Source organism: Anopheles merus, chromosome X (assembly GCF_017562075.2).
Source record: "Anopheles merus strain MAF chromosome X, AmerM5.1, whole genome shotgun sequence".
Taxonomy (NCBI): domain Eukaryota; kingdom Metazoa; phylum Arthropoda; class Insecta; order Diptera; family Culicidae; genus Anopheles; species Anopheles merus.
The window spans coordinates 12,382,204-12,407,844 of NC_054081.1; the positions used below are offsets into that span (position 1 = coordinate 12,382,204).

The window sequence follows — 25,641 nt, forward strand, 5'->3', positions numbered from 1 at the left end:
TTTGTTTTTTTTTTTTTTTCGGCGTTCCTTTTCACAGCGTTCGGCATCGGCAGCATGATCTACTCCGGATTGGAATTCGGGCAATACTTTGAGCTGGAGCGCAACACCAAGTGCCACAACGTGCTGCTCGCACTGACGCCGGCCACCCGGATGGCCTTCATCTTCATACAGATGTATTTTATTTTTCTAAACAACGAGGTAAGCGGTTTATTTTGAGCTGATGTTGCTACTCCTCCCGGCAATCAATCGGCGGTGCGGCGTTCTTCTCCTCGCCGGTCGTAAATAATCGCCCCTGTGTTCCATTCCCTGGCTATCCGACAGCAAATCAAGGTGTACCGGCACAAGATCGTGGCGCGGTTTGGGCTGATGCACATGATCGGCACCAACCTGTCCGTCTGGTTCTCGGTGCTGATACAGGAGACGAAGCACGAAATCTTGACCTTCTACAATCCGGAAAACCGCACCCTGCGCATTTCCCACCGGCTGGGTGAGTGTCTGCCACGTAGGACGCTAGGTGCCTATGCACACCACTTCGCTAACCCCCGATCCGCAACCACTTTTGCAGGCAACAAGATGATGCCCCACCCGGTGGAAACCGTCGCCCATCTGCGGGTGGCCCGCGGGCTCAAAGGCCCGCACAACATCTTCGAGTGCCGGCGGTCGAACATCATCGGCACGCTGGTGCAGGACGCGTCCCCGTTTCTGTTTCCCTGCACCATCGAGTACTCGCTGATCTGCGCCGCCATCCTGTACGTGATGTGGCGCAGCATCAGCCGGCCGCAGAACGAGCAGCCGCAGCGCCAGGAAAGCCTGCACCCGCTCAAACGCTCCCCGCACCACTACTCGGTCGACTGTGCCGGCGCTCACAAGGGCCTGTTCATCGGCATCCTCATCCTGGTGCTGACCATCATCTCGCTCATCCTGTTCTTCGTGCTGATTTCGCGCCCCGAGTTCGTCAGCCTCGCCGTGACGGAGGTGAACATCTGCGAGCTGACGCTGTACGGCACGACGACGGCCGCCACGCTGATCGGCATGTTTCAGGTGCGCCACATGCAGTACGACGCGTTCCGCAGCTTCAGCCTGGACGACATCCTGCTCGTCGGGGGCCAGACCGGCTCGTTCCTCTACAGCACGTTCACCGTGATCGGGGGCCACTTTACGATGCGGCGCGACACGGTGCTGGTGCTGATCACGGCCCTCGCCTCGCTGGTCGAGACCGCCTGCCAGACGATGTTCATACTGGACGCGAGCCGCCGGTCCGCCGCGACCCAGGAGCACATCCGCAAGAAGCCGGGCCGCGAGATCGTCACCTTCCTGCTGGTGAGCAATCTGGCGATGTGGGCGATCAACACGCTCGAGAAGAGCCGGGCCGAGTCGCACCCGATCCAGCTGCACTTTTACGGGCTGTGGGCGTGGACGATCATTACGCACGTGTCGATGCCGCTCGCGATCTTCTACCGGTTCCACAGCACCGTCTGCCTGTGCGAGATCTGGAAGCGGGCGTACAAGATGAAGCCGGCGTACATGTAGGGTCGCCCGAGCGCCTGGCCCTGCCCGGCACGCGTGCCGCGGCTCTGCGCCAGGCGACCGGACGGCCCGCCCGGTGGCGGAGAGCCGGCCGCCGGAGGCGGTGCTGCGGTCCCACCGGCCACCACGGCCACGGGGCGGCTGGAGCAGCCCGCCCCGATCGATCTGCACGCGTACCTACGCGCTTAGGGCGGCAGCAGAGCCAAAACAGACCATCGGGAGGGGGTGACTAGATTTTACAAGCATCACATTGCATTACATTCAATCGTGCATTTTATAATCCGCTTACTTCATACTCACACGTACTGGGGAGGGTTTTTTTCCTCGCGAATTTAAGCAAAACAAAAACATAACTAGCACACCATGCTGAAACGTGGCGGCCATTGTGCAGCGCGGCACAAAAGCACAATCTTTTTATAAAGCCCACGCACCGCAGCAGGACTTTGCTTTGCCATTTTAATGCATTTGAAGCGATCAGCGCTTGGAGCTCGGTCGTTGCTCTGGACAAGGATGGAAATGAGGTACACACGGCGTGTACCGCCGACATACTGGAGCACACACCCCACCGATGTTTCTTCAAAGACAAACAGCAACCAACCAAAGTACGTGTATTGCACCGCGTGCCCTAACGTGCCATCGATCGAGACCAGTTTTTTGAAGTTTAGCAAGTGAACGCTCAGGAAGGGAGTGGTTTTATAGTGCCATTTTTAGAGACATTTTTTCCACACCACACCCACATACAACATTTTGGAAGGAGCATTTTTTATACTAGCGACGAATAGTTGGGGCGGGAATTTTTGGAAAACACCCTAATGGGTCTTATTGGGGAACCGGGTCAATGCCGAGAAGCGTGCATACCTTCTCACCTCGAATTTTTGATTTGTGTGTGTCTGTTGGAAGAGCTATTAAACGGAAGAAGTATGTATGTTGAAACAAAAACACTAACAAAAAAAAACAAACAAAGAAAACATATTCAACCAAAAACTCAACAAAAACTACCACGTCACATCCATGCTCTAAAGCCGTCTATATAAATGTATTTGTAGTGCCAAACGAAATCGCATATTGTCCAACACGTAACACAGAAAGCGCGTACTCAAACTCAGTGTCAAAACAACAACAACAACAACCACAACAAAATCAAAAAAAGCAAATCGTGAGAAATAATCAACTATATTATACATTTAAAACAAAAACGATAAAAGTATCCGTGCGTGCGTGGATATATTATGATGTAAGCGCGGTGTAACTATGGTAACTTCCAGCCAGCAAGGCGGTACAAGGCGCGCGAGGATGTTTTTTACTAAATAATAAGGCCGTAGCGACACGAATAGGCGCAAAACAACCGTTTTACCGTTTTTCTTTTTATTTATACACAAAATCAAGGTATTTACATAGGTCAGGTTTTACAAAGATTAAATTGTTGCGATAGAAGAGAGAGAGAAAGAAAGCGAGAACGAGGGAAATAGTTTGATTTTTAGTGGTTTTGTGCTTCTTTTACTCTGCGCTTAGCCGTAAGCGACGAACTGTAGTACCGCAGTCGCGGTAGGAATTTTAAATGCCACGCCACGGCGATTAATAATCGATTGCAAATTTCTCTCCAACAATAAAATTTGAAATAAAAAAAAAAAACGAATACGGCCACAGTAGCACCGATAGCAAAAACCGAGCGGTTAGTTGCGTGCTCGCGCGACAGTAGCTTAGGAATAGCTGGTAACTAATCGAAGACGGGGCACAATTTTAGTTGCGTGTCTCGTGTGTGGACGTGTTTTAGTGCAAAATCGACAGCAACAAAAAAGAGATATAGCCACACACATGTGCCGTCTTCGTGCGCTGACATCGGAAAATGCTGACATTTTTGCGAGCTGAGATCATCGTGAGGGAAAACGCGCTCCCGGGGACGGATGATCGTGTCTTCGTTCTGGTCGGTGCGCTCGCGTGGATCATTAGATCATATTTCTTCTTTAGGTTCTATTTCTTGAGCAAGATTGAAAGGAAAAGCGCAATCCTTTGTGTTGCTAGTGGTGCGTAGCTGTAGTCGGATTGTGTACCAACAAAAAGAAAAACAAAAAAACAAAAATCGCCACGAAAACCAAACGCTTATTTAAGTACGTGTAGAGAGAGGGAGAGCATTCTGATCAAAGTACATAATCTCTTCTCGCGCTGCATACAAACATCGTGTCCGGTACGCGTGTCTCCTCTACTAGCCACTTTTTTAAACACTATTACTCGTTGTACAACACGGTCTACCCCCGCCAGACTGGGGCCGTCCTTAATGCTGTTTACGCTCTTCTTTTGCTCGTTTGCTGCTAAACCGGCAAACCCCGTATCTAGCCGTCGTACTGTTCTGCTCCATATCGCTCATGCTATTCTATCTGTCATAACGTCATTTTACCCGATGTTTGTATACCGAACCTATCCTGACAACAACAACAAAACAAGCTAAAATCAAAGACTCTCCCACGTAGCTGGTAAGATTAACCTGTAAGAAACGAAACCCTGGAGAGATGTTAACGTGTTTTATTGATTGCGTTTTTGAGTCTGGAAAATTTATTGCAATTCCCGATCGCTCGCAGGAGAATGGGTAGGAAGTTTTAATGGTGAAGGGTAGAGAGTGGGGGGGGGGGGGATATGCGGAGGGATTGGAGTTGCTGTATTTGTGGATTGGTTAGATCGTTCCGTTTGATTGACCAGCTGTTCGTTAGATATTCGCGTTTTGGTTTTCCATTTGTGGGATGATGGGAATCACTAAGTTGTGCCAATTATTGTACATGTAAACAAATTCACACACACATACACACACATACACACACACACACACATACACAAACACACATACACAAACACACAGACACACAGTGTAATGTAAAGTTGAGTTTGCTTGGGGAAAGAAATTGCGCGGCAGTCGGTCAGAATTGGGCGTTTAGTGTGGGGGTGGGTCAATTAGGCTTCAATGTTCTTTTATATCTATGTACTGCGTATGTTATTGGGCTTATCTTAAGAAGAAGAATAAAAAAAAACCGGGGGGCAAACGAAAATACGAACGATACGATGTTCTGTAGAAAATATAATCGAATCAAAAACCAAAAGATAAAACAAAAAACACGTACACACACACACACACCAAAAACGCCGAAGAAGTTATTAAAAATCGAATTACACTCCAACTCAACGTCGACCATTTGGATTTACAAATAAACTGAACAAAAAAAACTTATCGTAATGAAAATGAGCGCAGTGGTACATTGTTGAAGAGATATGCATGATATCCGACATCTGTTCATAGCAAGGCTCCCTCGCTATTCAGCCTCGTATTCGTCCCAGTGAAGTGAAGGGTCTTTTTATCGAATCTCGAAAGCCTGGAGAAGTGATCAGGCATGAGGCACAAGTGGCCACAGCTCAATGTGCGATTGTTCTGCTTCGAGCATCATTAAATCCTCTCTCCCTCTCTCTCTCTCTCTCTCTCTCTCTAGAAACTAGGTACAGCGAATTGGTAAGGTGTGTACGTGCAGCTACCGTATCTGGGACAACGCTAGGAACTCCCGCGCTACCCCGGGGCGATGCGATGTAATGCGCCGGCGTTAAAATATCCTTCGTGCTGGCTGCGAGTCTGATTTTCGATCCTTTGCACAGCCTCTCGCTGAGAATGAGTGTCCAGAGTGTCCAGCATCCGCCATGTTGGGTGCGAGGAATGCCGGAATTTGGGTTCGCTGAGCGATTGCCTTCCAAACCTGGCAGAACGAAATGTCTCTTGCCTTCCACAAAAGCGCTCTGGGTTGCTTCGGTCCATTTCCCTGTCTTACTGCCGGACTATTCGCTTCAAACCGGGTCAAACAGGAGCAAGCTGAGTTTTGAGGTAAATTCCTCTTCCACATCTTCCTTTCTGTTTCACTCTCTCATTCGTTCTTTCTATATCTATTACTTTCTCTCTCTTACTTTCTCTCCCTCTCGAAATCCCTGCTCTCCGAGTGGTGCTCGCCACTGAGTGCACTCTCATGTCCGTGTTCCAGCGGGGAGCTTCTCCAACCTGTTTACCGTGTTGCGACATTACCGCCCGATCTCTCGACTTCCGCCAGAATTGAGGTCATATGATGGCCGTGCCGCAACCGAGGGATCCTGTCCCAAAAGCCGCCCGAGACGCCCGACACACCGAGCAGGACGCACATCCTCGGTAATATCGGGCGATATCAGTATGCGAGGCGATGTTGATGCGCTGTTGCATCGGGTCCGCTCACGTGGTAGGTTAGGCAAACCCCATTCCCGCATCTCGGCCACCGGCAGCCAAACCTACCCCAAACGCATAAGCTAGATACCGATTGCGCCTGCCAGTGTGTCGGGTGTTTGCGCCTTTGCCAGTGATAAAACCGGGGCCATCGAAACAGATGTGTTCCAGTGCATTAGTACATTAGTGGACAGTGCGTAGCTAGACAATCTCTTAGCGTAAGACCTGATAGGCGTAGTTCAATAAACGTAGCTAGCCTGAATCTCCCACGACTCTACTTTGGCGGAGGAGAAGGAGCAAGTTTACTGTGCTCCGTTTCGAACGGGCTCCGAGTTAGTGCGTTATCTATTTTACTGTACTTTGTTATTATAAATTGAGAAAGCACAAATCAAAAATCCGCCCTAGGATGCAAAACATCTCCATCCCTTGACTGTGTTTTTTTGTACACCCATATACACCGTCGCGCATCAAAATTTCGTTCATCAATCAGTGGAGCAAGTACCAGCAAATACAGCAATCCAGCATCCGTAAGTCAACCAGTGATACTGCCGAGTGTGCGACTCTATCTATGAATACGCTTTCCGCTACCTACTGTGACTGTCCCTATCTTTCTACATCTGTCGCTACAACATCTCTAAGCCGTAACCGATAAACAACCACCACTGTCAACCAATAACAAACGCAAAAGAACACTTCCGCACTTCAAAGTGGAAGCAGCGATTGGTATCGGTGTGCGTTTCTGTATTGTTGTGTTGTGGAGTCGCTTGCGCACTGGAGCAGTTCGGGCACTGGCGGCGATCCTTGGTCTATCCGTCTTCTCCGCAGCGTGTGGATGCTCCCATATCCCAGAGCTCATCCATCGGTGCGCTGCGTTCTCTGCTCGTCTCGTCGGGTGGGTGTGTGTGTGTCTATTTTTATCACGTATCGATGCTGCACGCAAACTACCGACCTGCACCAGGGGATCTTGGGAGGGAAAGCAAATGAAACTAAAAACGAAACAAAAAAAAACCATAGAAACAAACGTCTTCTCTGTCCGTTGCCGTACGCTCTTCGTATCATAGGCATACGGAGTATCGTTATTACAATCCATAGATGTCTGCCATTGACATCTCCACTCATACACGAGCTGGTGCAGCACGATCGTGTACGAAGGGCCACTAGGGCTAGGTGGGCCAGCAGAAGGCAGAATGGGTTGGTAGGAGCAGGAAATTTCTGCACAGCAATGTGAAATCTCTAGTACCGCCGCCCCTTCCTCGGAGACCAGGGTGGCCCGACCTGCCGGCGTTCAACCGATCAGTTGTGTTTGGTAACTCCGCCGACGCAGAAGCTCGGTACTGCGCTAGGGTAGTGCCCTGTTGCTCCTTCTCCGGTCGTTCGGAAAATACGCGCGGAAATTGGTTGGTGTGTGGAAAGAGGTGGACAGAGTAGCGGGTGCGTGTGCGATAAGGGACGGCACTCGGTCTCGGGTTTGCAGTGTAGAAGTAGGGTGAAGGTTGTTTGAAGCCAACAGGTGCAAAGTGTCCATCGTGCATGCAGTGTTGAAGATCACACTTTTTTGTAAGAAGTTGTTGCATCAAAGAAGGTAGGTAAGCTAAGAAGCGGCTAAGGTTGAGGGGAAAAACAATAACTAGTTAATGATAAGTAGGCTACTGATTGAACACAATATTGGTGTACATCTATGTTTATGGATATTAAAATAACATACTTTAAGACGTTGAAGGAAGCAAACGTGTATTATTTATTTTACAGCACGTTTCGTTTCAAGATGTTATAGCTGTTTTCATTGAGACTGGCCTCGAATGGCCATGATACTACAAATTATTGCCTATATTTACAATTAAGATAAACAAACTCTAACCCCATTTACCCCGATGGTAGGCAGTAGGGCGACGGTGAACCTATCCCGGTAATTACTAAATGATGAAGGACAAGCAAATAATAATATTTAGATTGCATCATCTCTCCTCTTTTCTTTCCGTCTCTATCGCCCCAACTGTTCCTTTCTCCTTATTTCACTCTCCATCTATCGCTTTCTCACTCTCAATCCCTTACTTTACCTCCCTTGCTGCAATAATTGGAGGGTGTGCAATAATTGTATCATGCAAACTGGACCACATTTACGATGCTCCGTTCTGTTTGAATTTTGTGATCGTGCCTGCCAAAACATCCGACGAAACGTGCGAATGAGATCGTAACACAGTATGGCGGGAAAATTGGTCCGTGGGGCAAACGAAGGCATACGTTTATTTCCTATTTCCTGTACGCAGTTGCTACACTTGTAGTAATAATCGCGTAACAATACGAACATTTCAGAAGTTCTCAACAAAATTAGTGAAATCTACATCAAAGTACACAGTTTTAGCAACTGTAAATATACAACCGTTTGTGAACACGATTATCGCCATGTAGTTACTTCCAATCTAGCCAATGTAGTAACTCCCTTCGATGCCAACTGTTGCGTCTAGCGGACGTGCTGCTTAGCGAAGAAGTAAGTGTATTACTCATCGTCAGAAAGGTGTGTCCACTCGTCACTATTTGTTTGTTTATATAAATCGTTTTTTTTCTGTCCTTTTATTGTAAGCATGGCGGACAAAGGATTTTACAATAGAGGGTTTCCTAAAGTTTTGTTGGTATATTCCTATCATTTTTTGGTTGCTTCCCACAAACTTTTTAGATTTATTTCTAGGATTTATTTGGCGTTTCCCAAATTGTTTGGTTCAATTGTATTGTTATCCAATCTGAAGATATCATCGATATCAATTATCAATTGTTGGGAATGATTCAAAGATATATGGGGTATGATGACTAAATCGTGATTCCCAACATATCACGGAAACCAACCAATAAACCGTGGGAAACCCTGTAAAGTTAAATTATACTTATTTATATTTATTTCATCTTCTTCTTCTTCTTTGGCTCAACAACCGATGTCGGTCAAGGCCTGCCAACACACTTGTGGGGTTGGCTTTCAGTGACTTATTGATTTCCCCCCATAGCAGGATAGTCAGTCCTACATATGGCGGCACGGTCTATTTGGGGCTTGAACCCATGCCCATGCCAACATGCCCGTGTTAAGTCGTACGAGTTAACGACTGTACCATGAGACCGTCTACTACGGATATTTATTTCATAATTTATTTAATTCCTAAAATATTAGCCCCAATCTGAACCTTACGTAAATAAACACTTACACCGATGCTAAATACTCACTAAACAATTTGAACTTTGAAGAGTAACGATCAGCTTAATGACTCAGAGAAGAGATTTCTATTAACTAGATTTGTTTTTGGTATTCATTTCTGAAAAATAATCATGTTAAATCTGTTTTCAAGATCTATGTATATGAATATTATGAATATATTTATTTATTATGAATACAAAGCAATCTTTGTTGCTAGTTTAGATCCATTTTTAATTGCCTGCTTTGTATATTTTGCTTTTCAAAAGGCTTCTCCAATCCTCATTTCCTCCAAAGTCCTCATCTCATTGGCATGAAAAAAATATTGTGTAAATTTCTATTCTACAAATACAAATGAATACCATAACATTTGTGCAAAATTCTTCACCTACCGGTCTGTATCTGCGATACTTAATACAGCCTCCCGCCGGCAACTCGAGATGTTGCTTCCCGCCGGATTTATCATTCGACACATAATTCATGAACTGGAGTGCGAGCTAATTTTACCGGTTTTGCCCACTGTGAAATATGAAGCGGCTGCGTAACTTAACACGTAATAATAACACACGTGTGTTGTCGTGGATCATCACGGCAGCATCGGACTGTTTGTGGCAGCAACAGTTGAGCAACACAGTTGTGCGAAAAGCTGCCGCCAACGTTGTGCAGGGGCGTCAAAAGGGGTACCATTTTCCGGCATGAGTAATGTGACGAAACAGCGCGGAACAAAACATCGCATAAATATAGGTTCGCATTAGAGAACCTGGGACCTGCTGCTTGACCGTCCGATTCACACCACAGCTTCCTGCGATATTCCGATACGCGCTCGAAAAACTGAACCCGCCGCGTGCCAGTAGAGTGCTAATGGGGAAGGACGGTACGGTTGAGGTTTTGGATTGATGGAATTGTAAACAGATCACAGTTTCGCTAAGTAGCCAACCTTCATCACTCATGTGGCTGTGTGTGCGGGTATGTGTTTGTGTCCAGGGGAAATTAAAGGGAAAACGTCATTCGCGCAAAGTGGTGAAGAATTTTCTAGCCCCATGGTTCTAATTCCACCCGTCGGACGCTAAGCTCGGCTTCCAAACCGGAAGCAGTGTTCTATATAAGTGTATTGCGTGTGCTTTGTTGCTTATAAACAGCGCGGCCGGCAGCCCTACCAAAGGTGCACTAAAGCAGAATGGATGAGTGTTGCCTGTCATGTAAACTGTTTCCGAAGGCGATTGATGAGAAGCGACCCATATTCGTTATTGCGTGTTCTTTCCGGGTCCATTCTTCGCGCCTGTAGCTCGCAACGAGGTACGAGTGTCCAGCCAGCGTGCTCAAAAATATCTGTCAAGACAGAAGGAAAACACTGTGCGCTTTTAAAGGCGAGAAAATAAATGTCCCCTTAGCGCAGCATAATTATTTGTCGCTGGCCTAGATACCTCCCCAACCCCAAGACGCGAGGAAATGGAACTTATGAAAAGAATTCCTTTCGGCACGGTGAACGTTTTCCCGGCTCGTGGATGGTTCTGTTGCCGTACGCTTATCGGTGGTCTGCGGGGAGAATCTTACTCTTTCGATCTATTTTTATTTACCTAGCGCAAATCTTTTTTTTCCTTTTCCTTTTCCTTTTTCTCATCCGCACTGCTTCCGCTGCAGCCTTTCCTATGGGGTAGAGCATTATTATTATTTTTTCTATTTTTTTATTTTGCTATCTTCAAACTCCGCGGCAGACCGGCCGCTCTTTGCAGTATGTGTGTTTCGTCCTAGCCGGTCACTGACCTTCTTTTTACCTTCCGCTAGCCCTCTTCCGCTTCCGTAGGTACAGGTCTGTTGTCTGCTTCTTTCAAAAATGGAAATGAAATTAAAAGAGATAGCGTAAAGCGAGAACACAAAAAGGGTTGAACACGGGTGGGGGTAAAAGCCCCCCGCCCCAGCAAAAATAAAAGCTCGTTGTTAACAATAATAATAATAATAAAAACCCTCCCAGACATCATTGAAACCGAAGACCCAATCAGAAGCATTGTTGCAAGTTAGGCTGTTTTCGTCGTTGCTTTCGTCGCCCTGTGCGCCACCCAAAGCCGGCCGCAAGTACGGACTATTGTGCTGAAACTGAGCCGAGCGCCTAGGAGGTAGGCCAGGAAGGTGTTTGGTGCGACTTGTAGAACGTCCGGGCTCCGGCTGTCCGCTTTCCTACGCGGGTGGGTGAAAACTTGGAAGTCAATCAGAGTACTTTTTTCGTCTTCGTACTTCTACAGTGTGGCAAACCCTCAAAGCTACCAGACAAGGGTGGCTAGCTGCAATTGATCGAGTAGACATTAAATCCTTAATCCTAGACAGTGCAATAATCAACTGCTCGCATCGATCTCTATTACACACTATCTGCATTCAACACATTACTCTACAAGTGTGTGCTGCTGTAGCGCTTCACTTGAATGTGTTGAATGCAAAGTGTCAACGTGAATAGTAATTAAAGATTGAAATGTCTGCTATTTTTGTAATATTGTTTGGGGATGTTTTGGGTATTTTTAAAATGATTTAGTATAAACTAAAAATAATATCGAATTTCTTAGTACTTCAGGTTATATTTTATTTAGTAATGGCGTTTAGTTTATAGTTTAATATTGCATTGCTATTATTTAATTCAAAAAATAAAAAAAATATTATTGTAAATCTAAACTATTCTTGGAATTAATCTATTATGTTAAAAAAATTTGTTATAATTATTATGAAAAAAAGTAATTTTACGTCTTCCTATAACAATGAATGTTACACTCACCTTTAATCAAATTTCAAATTATGAGACATTACGCTAATTTCATTAAGAGAAAAAATTGGATTTTTGATGCCTCATGCTCTATTTTTTTTAAGTTCCATAAATCATTTTTTATTACAAATTTTCCAATCTGTTCTCAATTATTTTTTAATTGTTTATAATTAAAATGATCTTTTTTGCCTCTCAGCTCATTTCATAGATGGAAATATAAATAATAAAATGATTGGAAAGTAGAATTAGAAAATATGAAAGAGGATCAAGCAAAATATAACATAAATATTTAAGTTAAAATAATAAACGAAACTATTCAATTTATATATTTTTCTACCGTAAATGAGATTAATGCCTGTATCTATGCACCATATTCAGTGTTCAACGATCGTCTTCGTCAGCGTTTTCATTTTGGTTAGGTTGTAAGCATTGATTAAACTAAATAAATTAAACTAAATTAAATTAAATAATAAAAAAATATTTAGGAATTTTTGAAAATTTTATTTTTCAAGTACACTAAAAGAGAATTTCCTAGAGATAGGGGGACAAATGAAGCATGTACCTTTTTTTAGTAATTTCAGTTTGAAAATGAAAATCTTATTCGTGTATCCGGTTGTAGAGTTGAAGGTTAAATAAAAAAAAAAAAGACATCTCCTGTCAGTGCAACTATATTGTTACAATATATTGGATTTCCGAACTATGTACAAATAATTTTGCATTGAGCAATCTTTTTTTCTTCTTTTATATGTTTAAATAGTTGTTAGTCGCTCGTTACAAAATATTTAAGCTTAAGTCGACCATACAAAAAGGATACATCAAAGGATTGAACAGACCACAAACTGACGTTTGTTTACATTATCTTTCCGCTTGAAATAATTTTAAGGCTTTAAACCTGAGACCGTTTTAGGCTTCGGCGCGTGATTTTGTACGGACTAATGACGTCATTTCAGTCGGCAACTATCAAACTTCATATGAAAAAAAACTGTTTATAATCGTAGAACCTCCGAGCATTCTTCTCAGTATATTAAATATTATTTCAGTCTTCTGTTTCCTTTCTCCAATAAATCCTTTTTGAAGTAAACCTTTTCTTTTCTTTGAAAATATACAATTCAAATGGATTAACGTATACATTAAATTGACCTGAACTAAAACATTCTGCATGCTTTTCCAAAAGCAATATTTAATAAAACATTATCTCTTGCCATATGTACACTCTCTCAATATATACCATTTACCCTCACCCTTATAGTTGAAAAGGTAGTGCTTAAATGTACCTATCAACATATATAATCTCTCTCCTCGCCATCCTTTCCAACGCACGCATCCAGCTAATATGTTTATACTACGCCATCACCTCGAACGATTCCCGCATGTGTAGGGCAGCGTAGCTGTGCAGAGAAAAAGCTGAGTCAATAAAAGCGTGCAATAAAAGCGAGACATAGCGTCAGGCCGTCTGGCAGGATACGCCACGAAACCGTCCGATACCGACAGCAATCGCGTCCTATCGTCTTTGTCTCGCTCCTGGGCGTAGGCAACATTCGCGTGCAATAGATAACAACCGCACACCCGAAAGGGACACTGTCCCCCTGCACAAGCTCCATCGCCTCGTGCGTGGTTACACGTCATTGGAGCGATAGCGATGACACTACAGTCAGTGTCTCCGGCCGGTAGGTTCAATTTCCGCCCAGAAGTTCCCACTGAAGCGTGTGTGCATTCAGCCGCTCAACAGTTGCAGTCGAAGCTTGAAGCTCCCCCTCCGCCCCCTCTATTTCCCAATTCCCTGAGGCCCCACTGGGGTTGCAGACGTGCTCCACGATATCCGACGATAAGACCGTCCACCCATGCCAGACTGGGCGACGCGGACATAATACGCGTGGTTTTAATAATACCACAATACCCCTCCTACCGGTATGGAAGGCACAAGCAGGCGGGAGGCATAATGGGACACTTCACGCGCCTCAATCCTTGTCAGTAGCGTGACGGAGCGAAGCGAGCAAAAAAAAAAACAGGAGCTCGCTGAAGCGAACATTGAAAAGAAAAAAAGGTTTAAAGAGGGTTGTTCCCCTTTTTTGTCCTGTTTCATTTACATCCCAAAGGGCCACGAAGGAGTGCGTCATTAGCACAGGAGTGTTTATGCGACCTTAGATCAGCGGTCGGCAAAATTGCGACCCGCAGGCCAAATGCGGCCCACCGCAACATTAAAGCTGGCCCGCGAACGGATTTGACTGATTTTGAATTCACGAGAAGTAACTTACGTCGTACTCTTCCAGCTTTGATTATCGTAGTATGAATTGACGCACTAAAGATTACCAGGGGTTTCGGAAGTTCTCATAATTTTGGGACACTTTCTTGGCTCTTTGCAAGCTATTCAGATGAAAAAAGGCAAATTCTTCTTAAGACATTCTTGAACGATTGAAGCCTAATGGACTGGAGCTGAATCCTCTTTTCCAAAAAGCTATTTTAGCGCAAGGCTTCAATGGCTTTTTATACTAAGAACCGTTGGCAATTTCCCTTTTGTAGATATGGCTCCCTAAACCAACTCAGGTGATGCATTTTAATATCGCCCACCTAGTTAAATGCTACCTCTAGAGAAAACGGTTTTGACCCTTTGCCTCAAAACTTTGCCGACCGCTGGCCTTAGATGATTTGCCCGATCCCGCAGTTGTTGCTCGTCACTTGGGGCGGGGCAGCCTAAGTTACATGCTAAAACAGGTGGTTACCATGCAAACTAGTGGTGGGAGCTCGGAATCAGAACTACTTGATTCCGACTCCGTCTCCAGAATTGGTACCGAAATCGTATTCGGAATCGTCTCCAGAATAGGAATCAGCACCGGAATCAGCTCCGGAATAGGCTCCGGAATCGGAATTTTTCCTGGTATCGGAATTGGCACCGGAATCTCCATAGCATTCTACATATTTTCGATGTGAACTCTGAGCACAGCGCAAGCCAGATAAATTGATATGAGTATGTTATTATTTGTTTAAATAAAGAAGTGAATTTACATTATGCAATTTATAAAATGTACATCCATAAACCCGAAAATCAACATCTGAGACATCATAACATAACGCCCCTGTTTTCAAATTCCTTTGCTTTATAATCCGATATGGAGCTCGATTTAATTTTACCATCGTTGGAAAAATGACCGAAAATGCATCCGGAACATTGCTTGCAACACAACTAACCCTCATTGCAAGTATGCATTGAACTGCAATTAAACGATTAATACTTTTTCATCATCTGATTGAAAAGTACAACTTGATGTACTTGAAAACGCTTTATACTCATGGAAATTATGAAGCCGATTCTGATTTCAAAGGCGATTCCGGAACTAATTCCGATTTCTGGGCCGATTCTGGAACCGATTCCGATATCGAAGCCAATTATGGAGCCGATTCCGAATCCGATTCCAGAGACGATTCCGAATCCAATTCCGGAGCTGATTTCGAGTCCGAAGCCGATTCCGGAGCCGCTTCCAAATCTGGATCCAACTCCGATTCCGGAACCGATTTCGATTCTGCAGCCAATTCTGGAGCCAATTTCGAACCCAATTCCAAGGAGACGATTCCGAATCCAATTCCGAAGCCGATTCCGGAGCCGTTTCCGAATCTGGAACCAATTCCAATTCCAGAACCGATTCCGATTCCGAAGCCAATTCTGGAGCCGATTCCGAAGCTGATTCCAGAGACTATTCCGAATCCGATTCCGGTGCTGATTTCGATTCCGAAGCCGATTCCGGAGCCGCTTCCAAATCTGGATCCAACTCCGATTCCGGAACCGATTCCGATTCTGCAGCCAATTCTCGAGCCAATTTCGAACCCAATTCCAAGGAGACGATTCCGAATCCAATTCCGAAGCCGATTCCGGAGCCGTTTCCGAATCTGGAACCAATTCCAATTCTAGAACCGATTCCGATACCGAAGCCAATTCTGGAGCCGATTCCGAAGCTGATTCCAGAGACTATTCCGAATCCGATTCCGGTGCTGATTTCGATTCCGAAGCCGATTCCGGAGCCGCTTCCAAATCTGGATCCAACTCCGATTCCGGAACCGATTCCGATTCTGCAGCCAATTCTGGAGCCAATTTCGAAGCCAATTCCAAGGAGACGATTCCGAATCCAATTCCGGAGCTGATTCCGAAGCCGATTCCGGCGCCGCTTTCGATTCTGATACCAATTCCGATTCTTGAACCAATTCCAAAGCCGATTCCAAAGTCAATTCCAGAGACGATTCCGAATCCAATTCCGGAGCTGATTTCGATTCCGAAGCCGATTCCGGAGCCGCTTCCGAATCTGGAACCAATTCTGATTCCGATTCTGGAGCCAATTCTGGAGCCGATTTCGAAGCCGATTCCGTAGCCGATCCTAGAGCCTATTCCGCAAACTGATTCCGGACCTTCTATTTGGAATCGATTCCACAAAAAATCGAAGCTAGTCGGAATCGATTCCGAGCAAAACTTCATTTTTCCCTTCGTTCGTGTCTGGCGATGGGAATGCTGTGTCGGTTCAAACTCAAACTGACTGTGACAATCCCAACTGCACCAGTACTGCACAAAGCAAGTAACATTTATCCACATTTTGGAATTCGGTAGGATTGAGCGAACGAAGCATTGACGCCGACGAGCTCAATTTAGCACCTTTCGTCAATTTAAGTGCGGAAATGATGCGCACCTTCGCCATGAGTATGCCTAGGGTGGATGGGGGTGATACCGGACACCGCAGTTCCTGCGCGCACTATCCTGCCAAACGGAAGCTGCCATTGCTGCCTCCGATGCGGTGACGGCGGGCCGGAAAAAGGCGCTCCAATTTTCCCAACTCACCAACCATTCACCCGAGAATGCACGCACACACACATGCACATACACAGCCATAGTGAAGCGTACAGCACTGTAAAAGCAACAACCATAGTCTGGGCACATGCTGGCAGCAAAACATTCTAGGCATTGTAGAGCGACTCTGCTGCCACCCCGCCATTCAAGCGGCTGTGTGTTTTTTTCCCGCTCGCTCGCCTGCGCAGCTGTTTCGTTCGGGGGTTGGCTGTCTCTGTCGCTTCCACAGCACAGAAACCACGCTGCGCCCTACACACACACACACACCACAATCCTCCCCTTCGCACTGTCTTCGAACCCCATTAGCCGTACCGTGCTGCACACTGGCGGTACGCCAGTTACCGTTAGAACTTTGTGCGAGCAGCAAGCAAACACGGAGTGCTGTGGCCCGCTGTAATCTGAATCAGAATTTTGTTTTGGTTGTTTTGGTTGCCTTTTTGGGGAAGAAGGAGCATGCCGTGCAGCAGTGCTAGTGAAGGATTCGCGCGCGCGTCTCCATTCCCGCCAGGCAGCCCAGCGTAGATGGTGCGAAATCAATCAATCGAGCGCAAATCCCTGCCGATGCACCACACGAAATCGCTATCAACCATATCAAACGAGCAGCTACAGCTGCTTGGGGAGAGATCTTTGCTGACTGACTCATCAACTGACTACACCGGTTTGCCGATTTTTTAAAACCGAAAGCATACACAAACAAGCCGCGGACCGCAGTGTTAGAAACGGTCGAGAACGCTCGTACACGCTGCTTTACGCGTTCTTCTGGTGCGTCGCGTTTTGGTGTTTGTGTAGAGCGAGCGCGCGCGCGCACACACATGTGGAGGAGTTAGTTTGTGTGCGTGTGTGTGTGTGTGTGTGTAGATGCAACTGCAGCTAGCGTCTGGCCCGTCCGCGTCTTCGATAAGTGCAGTTCGTCTAACACGCTCGACCGGGGGCATTGCAGAGTGTAATAACATTTAAACAATTCCCAGCAAACGGAAAAGACAATTCCGTCGGCTCTAGCCGGCAGCCAGCCGAAAGTGTCACTGCTGTTCCCCGTGCGTGGGTGGTTATCACTGTAAAATGGCATCACTGTTGCACACCACCATCGAGGGGTAAGTTTCCCTCGTATTTTCGCTCCGCTTTTTTTTTTTGTTTGTTTGTAATTCACCACATTTGCGAACGGAACTGAGCCGGCCGTTGCGTAAAGAGTGGTGCGCATAGCAACCCGAAGGAACCCCTACAAAACAATAGACAAGCTTTCACACACACACACACACACACGCACGTATCGGGACAAGTGTTCGATTGTTTCGCAGTCCGCATGGACGTCGGGCTTCAATTACCCCTGGTGGTGACGGTGTGTCCATGTAAGCGTGATTAGTGTTTTGGTGTAATTACATTCCACCCTCCCGCGTTCCAGATGGAAAGGGAGGGGGGGGGGTTGGAAAAGGGGGAAGGAGTTAGGGGAGGAGATGAACGACAGTATTAAATATCAACCTTCGGCACGATTAAGTATCGAGTTGGCACGCGGTACGGTTACCTTGAGATCGGCCTGTGACGCGATACTACACAGGGCACACGCATCCATTGGAATGCTTCATTGCTAGTGCATCTATTTATCTACTTAAAAGATAGGCTAGATAGGTGCAGAAATGTGATGGAGCGAATTTTTCTGATTTTCCTCAACCATCACTCCATGAATCAAAGCACTTTTCAGCCATCAATCCATCATGCGTGGCCAACGCGTTGACAGACACATTTCGCGCGACATGCAGCGAAGAGTAGCAGCAGCAGCAGTATTTTTGTTCATTAAATATTCAAACGGAACGGCCGTACGCGTATTGTTGTACCGAAGAACGAAAAAAAAGGGCGATGAAATTATTTCCCATCCCATGTTTGGGATGTTTTTGTTCCGTAAACCCCCCCCCCCCCCCCGCCTAACCCCCCTGGGCCCACTGGAGACAAGATCATGCTGCTGATGAGTAGCTGCGTCGGAAATAGACTTCCATCACTCATAACGCGTGCGTTTTTGGAACACTCGCGTTCACCCCAAAACAAACGCGCATTTTCCGCCTTTGTTGCGATACGCTCTTTGTTTCGTTCTGCTGCCTCCCGTGTCCAAACATGTGTGCGTGTGTGTGATGGGAATAATGGGACATTATTATGTTAATCTTTCTTCCGCACCGAATGGCGTGGGTAAAAAGGGGATGGAATTATCCACTAGCGAGACCGCTTTTCCTTCTGCCCGCAAACAGCGCTTCCAACTTCACTTGCGTTTTCGGGGCTAATAGATGCAGCCCGATGCATCTTTTGTCTGCAAGTGTGTGTGTGTCTGTGTGTGTCAGAGGATGTTTATGTTTATGTGCTTGGAAATGGTCGACCGTTTTGTGACGATTTGCGCATAATGCGTGCAGCGGAGAGAGAGAGAGCGAGAGCGTGAGCACCTTGGCAAACTTCAATGTCCCCGACGATACGTCCATTTATTAATTGCACGTTTCTGTTGCCTGGATTAGGTATTGCTTTGGTAGCATTTCTGTTGGCTCGAAGAAGATTCAAAGTAAAGATTTCGTTTCCAGTGCACAGTGCAGTCCACCAGGCGTCCTTCGTAGCACACGTTTGACCGAGCTGAACGCTGAGCTCTGCCTCGTAGCTGTGGAGAAGGCTCGACTATTTGCACGGCAGCGGGACGCTTTGTTTTCGGCCGCCATCAAATTGCGCCTCAAGGATTCGCGTCTCGTTCCCTCTCTTTCACGCCGCAGGCACGCCAAACCAAACGGGACGCACGGGTGGCTCATGCGCACACCTGCACGAATCCTTTTCCTTGCGTTGTTTCTTTGTTTTATATATTTCTTTTCTTTTTTTTATTTTTTATTCGGAGCTACGCTGAGAGTTGTAAACGGGTTTGGCGTCTTTCGAAATTCACTACGGAAATGGGAATTTGTAAATTTTTTTTTTGCCAAGCGCGTACAAACCTTTTTTTTACTCTAGGCACAAATGAATTGCGCGTCCGGTTTGTACAATTTCTTCCTTCCCTTATATTGCCAATTTGCCGACACACACACACACTGAAGCAAAGAAATGCTGGAGCAAGGGTTGTAAAACAGGAGCAGCATTTGGGTAGCAAAGTTCAAGCACCATACGAGCAGGAGGATCTACCAAACCCGAAGCCACAGGGACAGTATGCGAAAATAAATGCGAAAAACTCAGCTGGCAAGCGTCGGGCTTTACTGCGTTCGAATGGGATTTTAACGGAGGCTTGGCCGCAAACTGATGATGATCCTGTTGCTGGCACGCCACAGCTGAGGGGAATTCGTTACATATTTTTAACCTCTCCTCAAAGCATTAGCTTTAGCATCCCATGAATTCAGCGCGCTGAACTTTTTTCCCACATTCTCGTGGGCGTCTTTTAAATTGTTTTACTATCCTTCGTTTTAACACGAGTATGTTTTAATTAAGGTCAACGACTTGCGAGAGACGGAGAAAGAGAGATAAAAGAGAGCGAAACGAAACTAGTTGCTAGTAATATGTGTAAACAGTATGCTTGTGTTTGATTTACAAGCTCCATTGATTAGGCTGTGTGCTGCTTACTTATATACAGCAGGTATGTCAAACTGGCGGGCCGCGTTGATTTTGGATGCGGCCTGCGAGCATATTTTGATAATTACTTAAAGCATTGCAAACTGAAAAATCTGCTTTTAAATATTTTCTGAGTGCATTGAGTTTTCCAGGAAAGAGCAATCATCTTGTCGCTATATTTTTGTGTCCATAATATCTAACAAACAAACGTATAGAACAACCGAGACCCTTAAGAAGCATTATATCGAATGTAAACTCAGTCGTGTTAGAAAGGATTTAGATTAGATCCTGAATTATAACAAAATTTTGGACAGACTCGATTGCACATTGTATATGGAGTAACAGATTTGCGTTAACTCGTCTACAGACGATATAGAAATGAAAAGAACTACCCACACACACTTGGAAACTACGCAACAACTAGTTATGGGTCGTCGTAATCGCACCCACGGCTCAAACCCCATTTCCGCTCATCGCTAGTCTGGCTCCGATTCCGACCAAATCAAACCGACAGCTCTGCTCGGTGCCGTCCGAAGCAGCCGATGGCGTCCAGAGCCATCCGGAACCGATGGAGTCGTCCGTTCCCACACGGAGCCGCTAGTCTGCAGTTAGAATTGGCTCCGGTCGGTTCTACCACTTTTGACGCTCACAACGCTTCCGACGGCCGAATACAGGCTTCAGTCGGGTCCGGGTTAGTGATGGGTAAGGTTGGCAAAAATCCGTAGTCGGCTCCGATCCATCTAAGATCATTTCGGAACCGAATTCGGCAAGAAGGTCCACCCAGCATCTGGAATAGTCTGGAGTTCGGAATTGTCGAAGTCGTGCCGAGTCCTCCGGGTTCGAAATAAAGGCCTGTATACGAAGGGGCGGTCCAATGGTACAGTCGTCAACTCCAACGACTCAATAACATGCCCGACATGGGTTCAATCCGGGAATGGATCGTCCTCCCATAGCAAGGATTTGACTATCCGGCTGCGTGGTAATGCCGATTAGAGCCCCTTCTGGGTTTATCGTAGTGATACGATCATAAAACATCAGTTAATATCCAACTTGTAAGACTTATCAGACACGGTTTCAAAGCGCATATTCTGCTAGAAAATATATAACAAAAGTATTACATTTTTGTTTTGTATTATCTTTTGACAGGTCTAGAGAAAAATAATGTTTTTTTTGTGTTTTTACATTTTTTTTTCGATTTCTACCAAGCCCAAAGTATTCTAACTGTGGTTCTTAGTGCATTTTTTTTTGCTACAAGAACCTGCATTTCACGAATTATTTTGTAAGATTACGATGATTGTATCCAATAAAAATTCTGGGTGTGTGAACCAAAGTCCATAAATTACTACAAGTCCTGTATACTTTGAAAAATCTTCATTTGACAGCTAGGGAGTACAAAATTACTTAGCAACTCATACAAAGTCCTTAGCAACCATAAGTTCCTATCGTCCTTTCTCTATACAAATCTCTATCATGGCTACCAACATCAGAGCTAAAAAGCTTTTCACCCGTAGTTATTCTAGCCACCATGATGTGAACGCAAAAATATTGGCGAATCTTTTTTGACACTTGTTTCCGGCGAACTCACGAGCGAAGAAATGGCCTGTGTAAACGTATCTATAAAACAATTTAATTAATAATACTGATCTTAGGCAGGATCTGACTTCTTCAATTAACTTATGCCTCGGAATTTGACTTATGCTAATATTCGAGACACGCTATTGCCTACGGTCCGCATTAATAGCGTGTATTGGAGAATGCCTGAATGTTTTTTTTTTTACTTTGCGGACCACAAATCTCTGAAAATTTGTACTTGCGACCCTTTGAGTTTGACACAGCTGATATACATCTTGCCAATTTGTTTAGTTTAGAAAATTGAGAATGTTCAGGCACGTTCAGTGATGTAAAACAAATGAAAAACATATTGCAATGTACGATGAATCTTTAATTGACAAGTCATTTTGGATTTTGAGAAGGATCTTTGCATTCTGCCAGCTACGATCAGAGCTGTTAAGCATCGCTATTTCAATAATATATGATTGTAAATCAATAATCAATAACTATTTATGTTTGTTTTCTTTTATTTACCTTTTCCAACGCCAGTTGCAGCACGGAATGATACGCTGTCCGTACATTCATGAAATGCATGAACGCCTGCTAGGACCAACGCCGAGACGACCACTACCAATATCATATCCGCCGCTCGCCAAACCGGAAGTTATGGATCGCGAAAGTGACTGTCTGCTGGACAGCCGCCCAGAGAGCCGCCAGATCGTGGGCACCGTGGTGAAGCTCAATCCGGACGGGTTCGGAGCGCACACCACCTCCACACATCACCACCATCATCATCATGGGCAGCAGCAGCAGCAACAGCAACTGCACCACCGTACGCCATTAGTGCCTTGCAATGGAACGGAAGATGACGAGGTGCGCACCGGAAGGCATCACGCGCTGCGGGAGGGTGATGGTACGATCACGAGCACCATTAGCGACTCGGATGACGACGGCATCCATCTGCGTACGCATCTGCGCAAGATCATAGAGGGCCGCAAGCCGAAAAATGCCAAGTAAGTGATACTGCAAAAGACAAATGAAGATAGCTGGCTCAGCGTCTCTATCAAACAAAATGATACCGTAGATACGGAGATACGTGATACTGTGGGAAGCTATTTATATGCACTTTTGCCTAAGAGGCTTTCAGACAAAATTGCAAAGGGATACACTGTTGTTTGATTGAAACAACTATCGTAAAATATTTTAATTAAAGAGGCAATGGCTCTGAAGAAGTAAGGCTAGTAAGAAGAACGTTTCTTGCACTTGTTACTTACTGGCTACTTCGATGAATAAATTTCTAAGCTGATTTGTTCAAATAACTGCTGTCGGAAATAGTTCACTCAACAGCAGTCATAACCGGTTACTGGAACAGATAATTTATTGTATCGATTTCTGGACCGGAATAGCTTCGCAATTAGTTCCTTGGAAAGTTCAAGGTACTGGAAGAATTATAGGACAGGTATGTATTCACAACCTGTTCCAGAACTTTTAAATATGTTCAGTATCTATTCCAGTACTGGTATAGATATAGATTCAGAATCATTTCACCGATATGCACTGATATGGGTTCGCGACCAGTTCTAGTATCGGAGTGGATTTGGGACAAGTTCCATGGACGGTATAGATTTGGGATCAGTTCCAAAATCAGTATGAGCTCACAATTAGTTAAATAGATTAAATCATTTGGAAATAGATATGTACTCAGGATCAGTTGCAGGAACTGGTATTGGTTGGGGATCAGATCCAAGATCAATATAGGATCTAGATATGCTCCTCGACCTGTATGGTTTCAGGAGCAATTCAACGTCAGGATGGCTTCAGTATTAATATCAGGACCTTCTTATGTTCCGGATTAGTTCCAGGGCCGATATGAGTTGAGGATCAGTTCAAGGATCGGAATAGGATCAAAATAGGTTTCACGATATGAACAGATTCTGGATCAATGTCAAAATTAAAATGAGTTCAGAATAAATTTCAAGTTTAGTATAGGTTAGGGATTAGTGCTACGACCGATAAAAGTTCAGAAACAGTTTTTCTCTATCTATTCCTTGTATTTAAAGGACACCTCGGAATAGCCTTGCATACCTCCTGTAACTGAGCCAAACTATCTCCTTCTTCTTCATAGTTGGCGAAACTACCGTGATCGCTCTAGGTCTGTCTTTACGATCCTATGTTGGCCATCAGTAACTTATTGACTTACCCATAGCAGGATAGTCAGTTAATTGTATGGAAGACACTACTCATACAAGGCTTGAACCCATGACGGGCATGTTGATAATTCCTGGAGTTGACAGAAGTACCACAAAACCGGTCCAAATCAACTAGTCTTGATAAAAGACCTCATCCCTCATGCTATATGTAATGTATTATGATTTTACCTCGACAGGTGAGATATTTATACATTTCCAAATAATTTTTAAAAATATTCATCGATTGAAATTCAACAGTTTTAACATGTGTTCATTCCAAATTAAATGTTGCTTTAACTTTTCGAAAAGAATTACGTTTTTTATCTCTTTTTAAAACAAAAAAAACACACACACACACACACAAAATAATATTCTACCATAGTTAAGTGCATCCATCAAAACGGTAATGTTGGACAACATGCTAGCTTTGGAAAAAAAAATCAAAATTATGCAAGCCATGAACGGTATCGCAAAATAAATACATGATATCTTTAAATGAAATCCTCAATCATAAAGGACTACAACTTCTAAACTACAGCCTGCTCGATTCGATGGAAGTACGTGACTGTTTCCGATCCTAACACAAGCTTCAGCGTAATGTCCGTGTCATTCTATTTCACCTTGGATTATCGCCAGAAAGCAGGGACCAATTTCAACCAAACAAAAAAGCAAACACACACACACACACACACACACACACACACACACACACACACACACACACATCCCTGATTTTCCAGCAGTAACTCACGAGTACCGTTGCAGCTCATCTGTAGCTACGTGCACGGGGTAGAGGCCACAGCCTCTACGGCCGAGACGCACTCTCGCCGAGACGCATAGCGAGCGAGAGTCCGGAGACGGGTTTAGATGAAAAGGTCCTGCCACTCACACACAGCGCAACCAATCTCGCCCGCTTTGTCATTTGCGAAAGGGATGTTTCGCAGCGCTCTCCCGTGTCCGCTCCCGTGACGGGAGCGAGCAGCTTGGTGCCGCTGCAGTGGCAGAAGGTGGTGGGCAGATTTTGAGTACGGTCGCTGTGTTTCCCCTGGTTAGGATTCAGTCGCCTGCACCAGTGTGCGTGCGCTTTCCCTGTGTATTTGAGGCGCGCGTTCAGGGCCAGGATTCTGGTGGATGGTGGTGGTGGTTCTTCTGTGTGCGGTACTGGCTCTATCCCAAACCATATACTCCCAGCGGCAGCATCACGTTCGCAGCCAGTAGTACGGTTGGTACGCGATCGTGCGGTTCAAACGGCTTGCCTTTCCCGTGGACGACGGAGTGTGCCTGTGCCAGTAGTGTTTGCGCTGGGCGATTTTGGGCAATTTTGGTGCTTTTGGGGTACCGTTTGTAACGCCTCCACGCCCTAAATCGAAGGTGCACTAGGGTGGGCTTAAAGAATGTGCTGTTGGCAAATAAGTGAAGCGTACCGTACCGATGTCATTAGGCTCGTTATCCTAATCTGGAACGAAACGAAGTGGGACATTTGTGCCGGAAAAGAACAATCTGAAGAGTGCTACATCCCAATCGCAATTTGCAAAACGATTCGATAAACTTAACCTGCAGTGGATTTGTTTTTGTTGGCTAGAATAGAAACGCTCGAAAGTGAAGTTAAGAGATCATTAAAAAACGCTGATTAGTGTAGTGAAGAACGAAATCTAAAGGATTTCCTTTCAAAACTATTTGTGGCGTATAACTCATGACCAACGAAACGTTCTACTATCAAAATCAGCTATCAATTCAATTTGATTCTTATGTGACCGCGTTCTTTAGCTTACTCGACCCGTAATTCGTCAATCAAACTTCACATGCTACAATGGGGTTATTTAATCGTTTTACAATTGATAT

General features: G+C 45.2%; 3 protein-coding genes across 12 annotated transcripts in view; all 3 read left to right on the plus strand.

Moving 5' to 3' along the window:
• Positions 1-6: 6 nt before the first annotated feature.
• On the plus strand, positions 7-4,611 carry LOC121593117 (proton channel OtopLc-like; the record flags this gene model as incomplete). The annotated part of the gene is made up of 3 exons (XM_041915213.1): positions 7-198; positions 322-487; positions 566-4,611. Coding segments are annotated over 3 exons (1,323 nt in total), but the record flags the coding sequence as incomplete, so codon positions are not given.
• Positions 4,612-5,481: 870 nt separating this feature from the next.
• The window catches only part of LOC121599358 (proton channel OtopLc), a 37,185-nt gene continuing 17,025 nt past the window's right edge, over positions 5,482-25,641 (plus strand). For 3 of the 10 annotated variants that reach the window (XR_006005666.1, XM_041927097.1, XM_041927125.1), the window contains exons 1-2: positions 16,849-17,595; positions 22,160-22,623. Coding sequence is in view for 4 of the 10 variants with exons in the window: in XM_041927097.1 (XP_041783031.1) it covers positions 22,172-22,623 (452 nt within the window). In the remaining 6 variants the exon portion in view is untranslated. Of the gene's footprint in view, positions 6,277-7,037; positions 7,332-16,848; positions 17,596-22,159; positions 22,624-24,819; positions 24,958-24,991; positions 25,181-25,641 lie in introns of those variants that run through there. The other 7 variants (XM_041927113.1, XM_041927105.1, XM_041927162.1 and 4 more) reach the window with 7 other exon arrangements.
• LOC121589956 (clumping factor A-like) lies at positions 14,939-15,810 on the plus strand. The gene is made up of 2 exons (XM_041909254.1): positions 14,939-15,276; positions 15,363-15,810. Exons 1-2 carry the CDS (start codon positions 14,939-14,941, stop codon positions 15,808-15,810), a joined length of 786 nt encoding a protein of 261 aa, XP_041765188.1.

Excerpts from the sequence above, each read along its gene's own strand:
- LOC121589956 (XM_041909254.1), top strand. The coding sequence starts at position 14,939 with ATGTACTTGAAAACGCTTTATACTCATGGAAATTATGAAGCCGATTCT. Across the intron at positions 15,277-15,362 it reads CCGAAGCCGATTCCGGAGCC|AGACTATTCCGAATCCGATT; the intron begins GTTTCCGAATCT and ends AGCTGATTCCAG.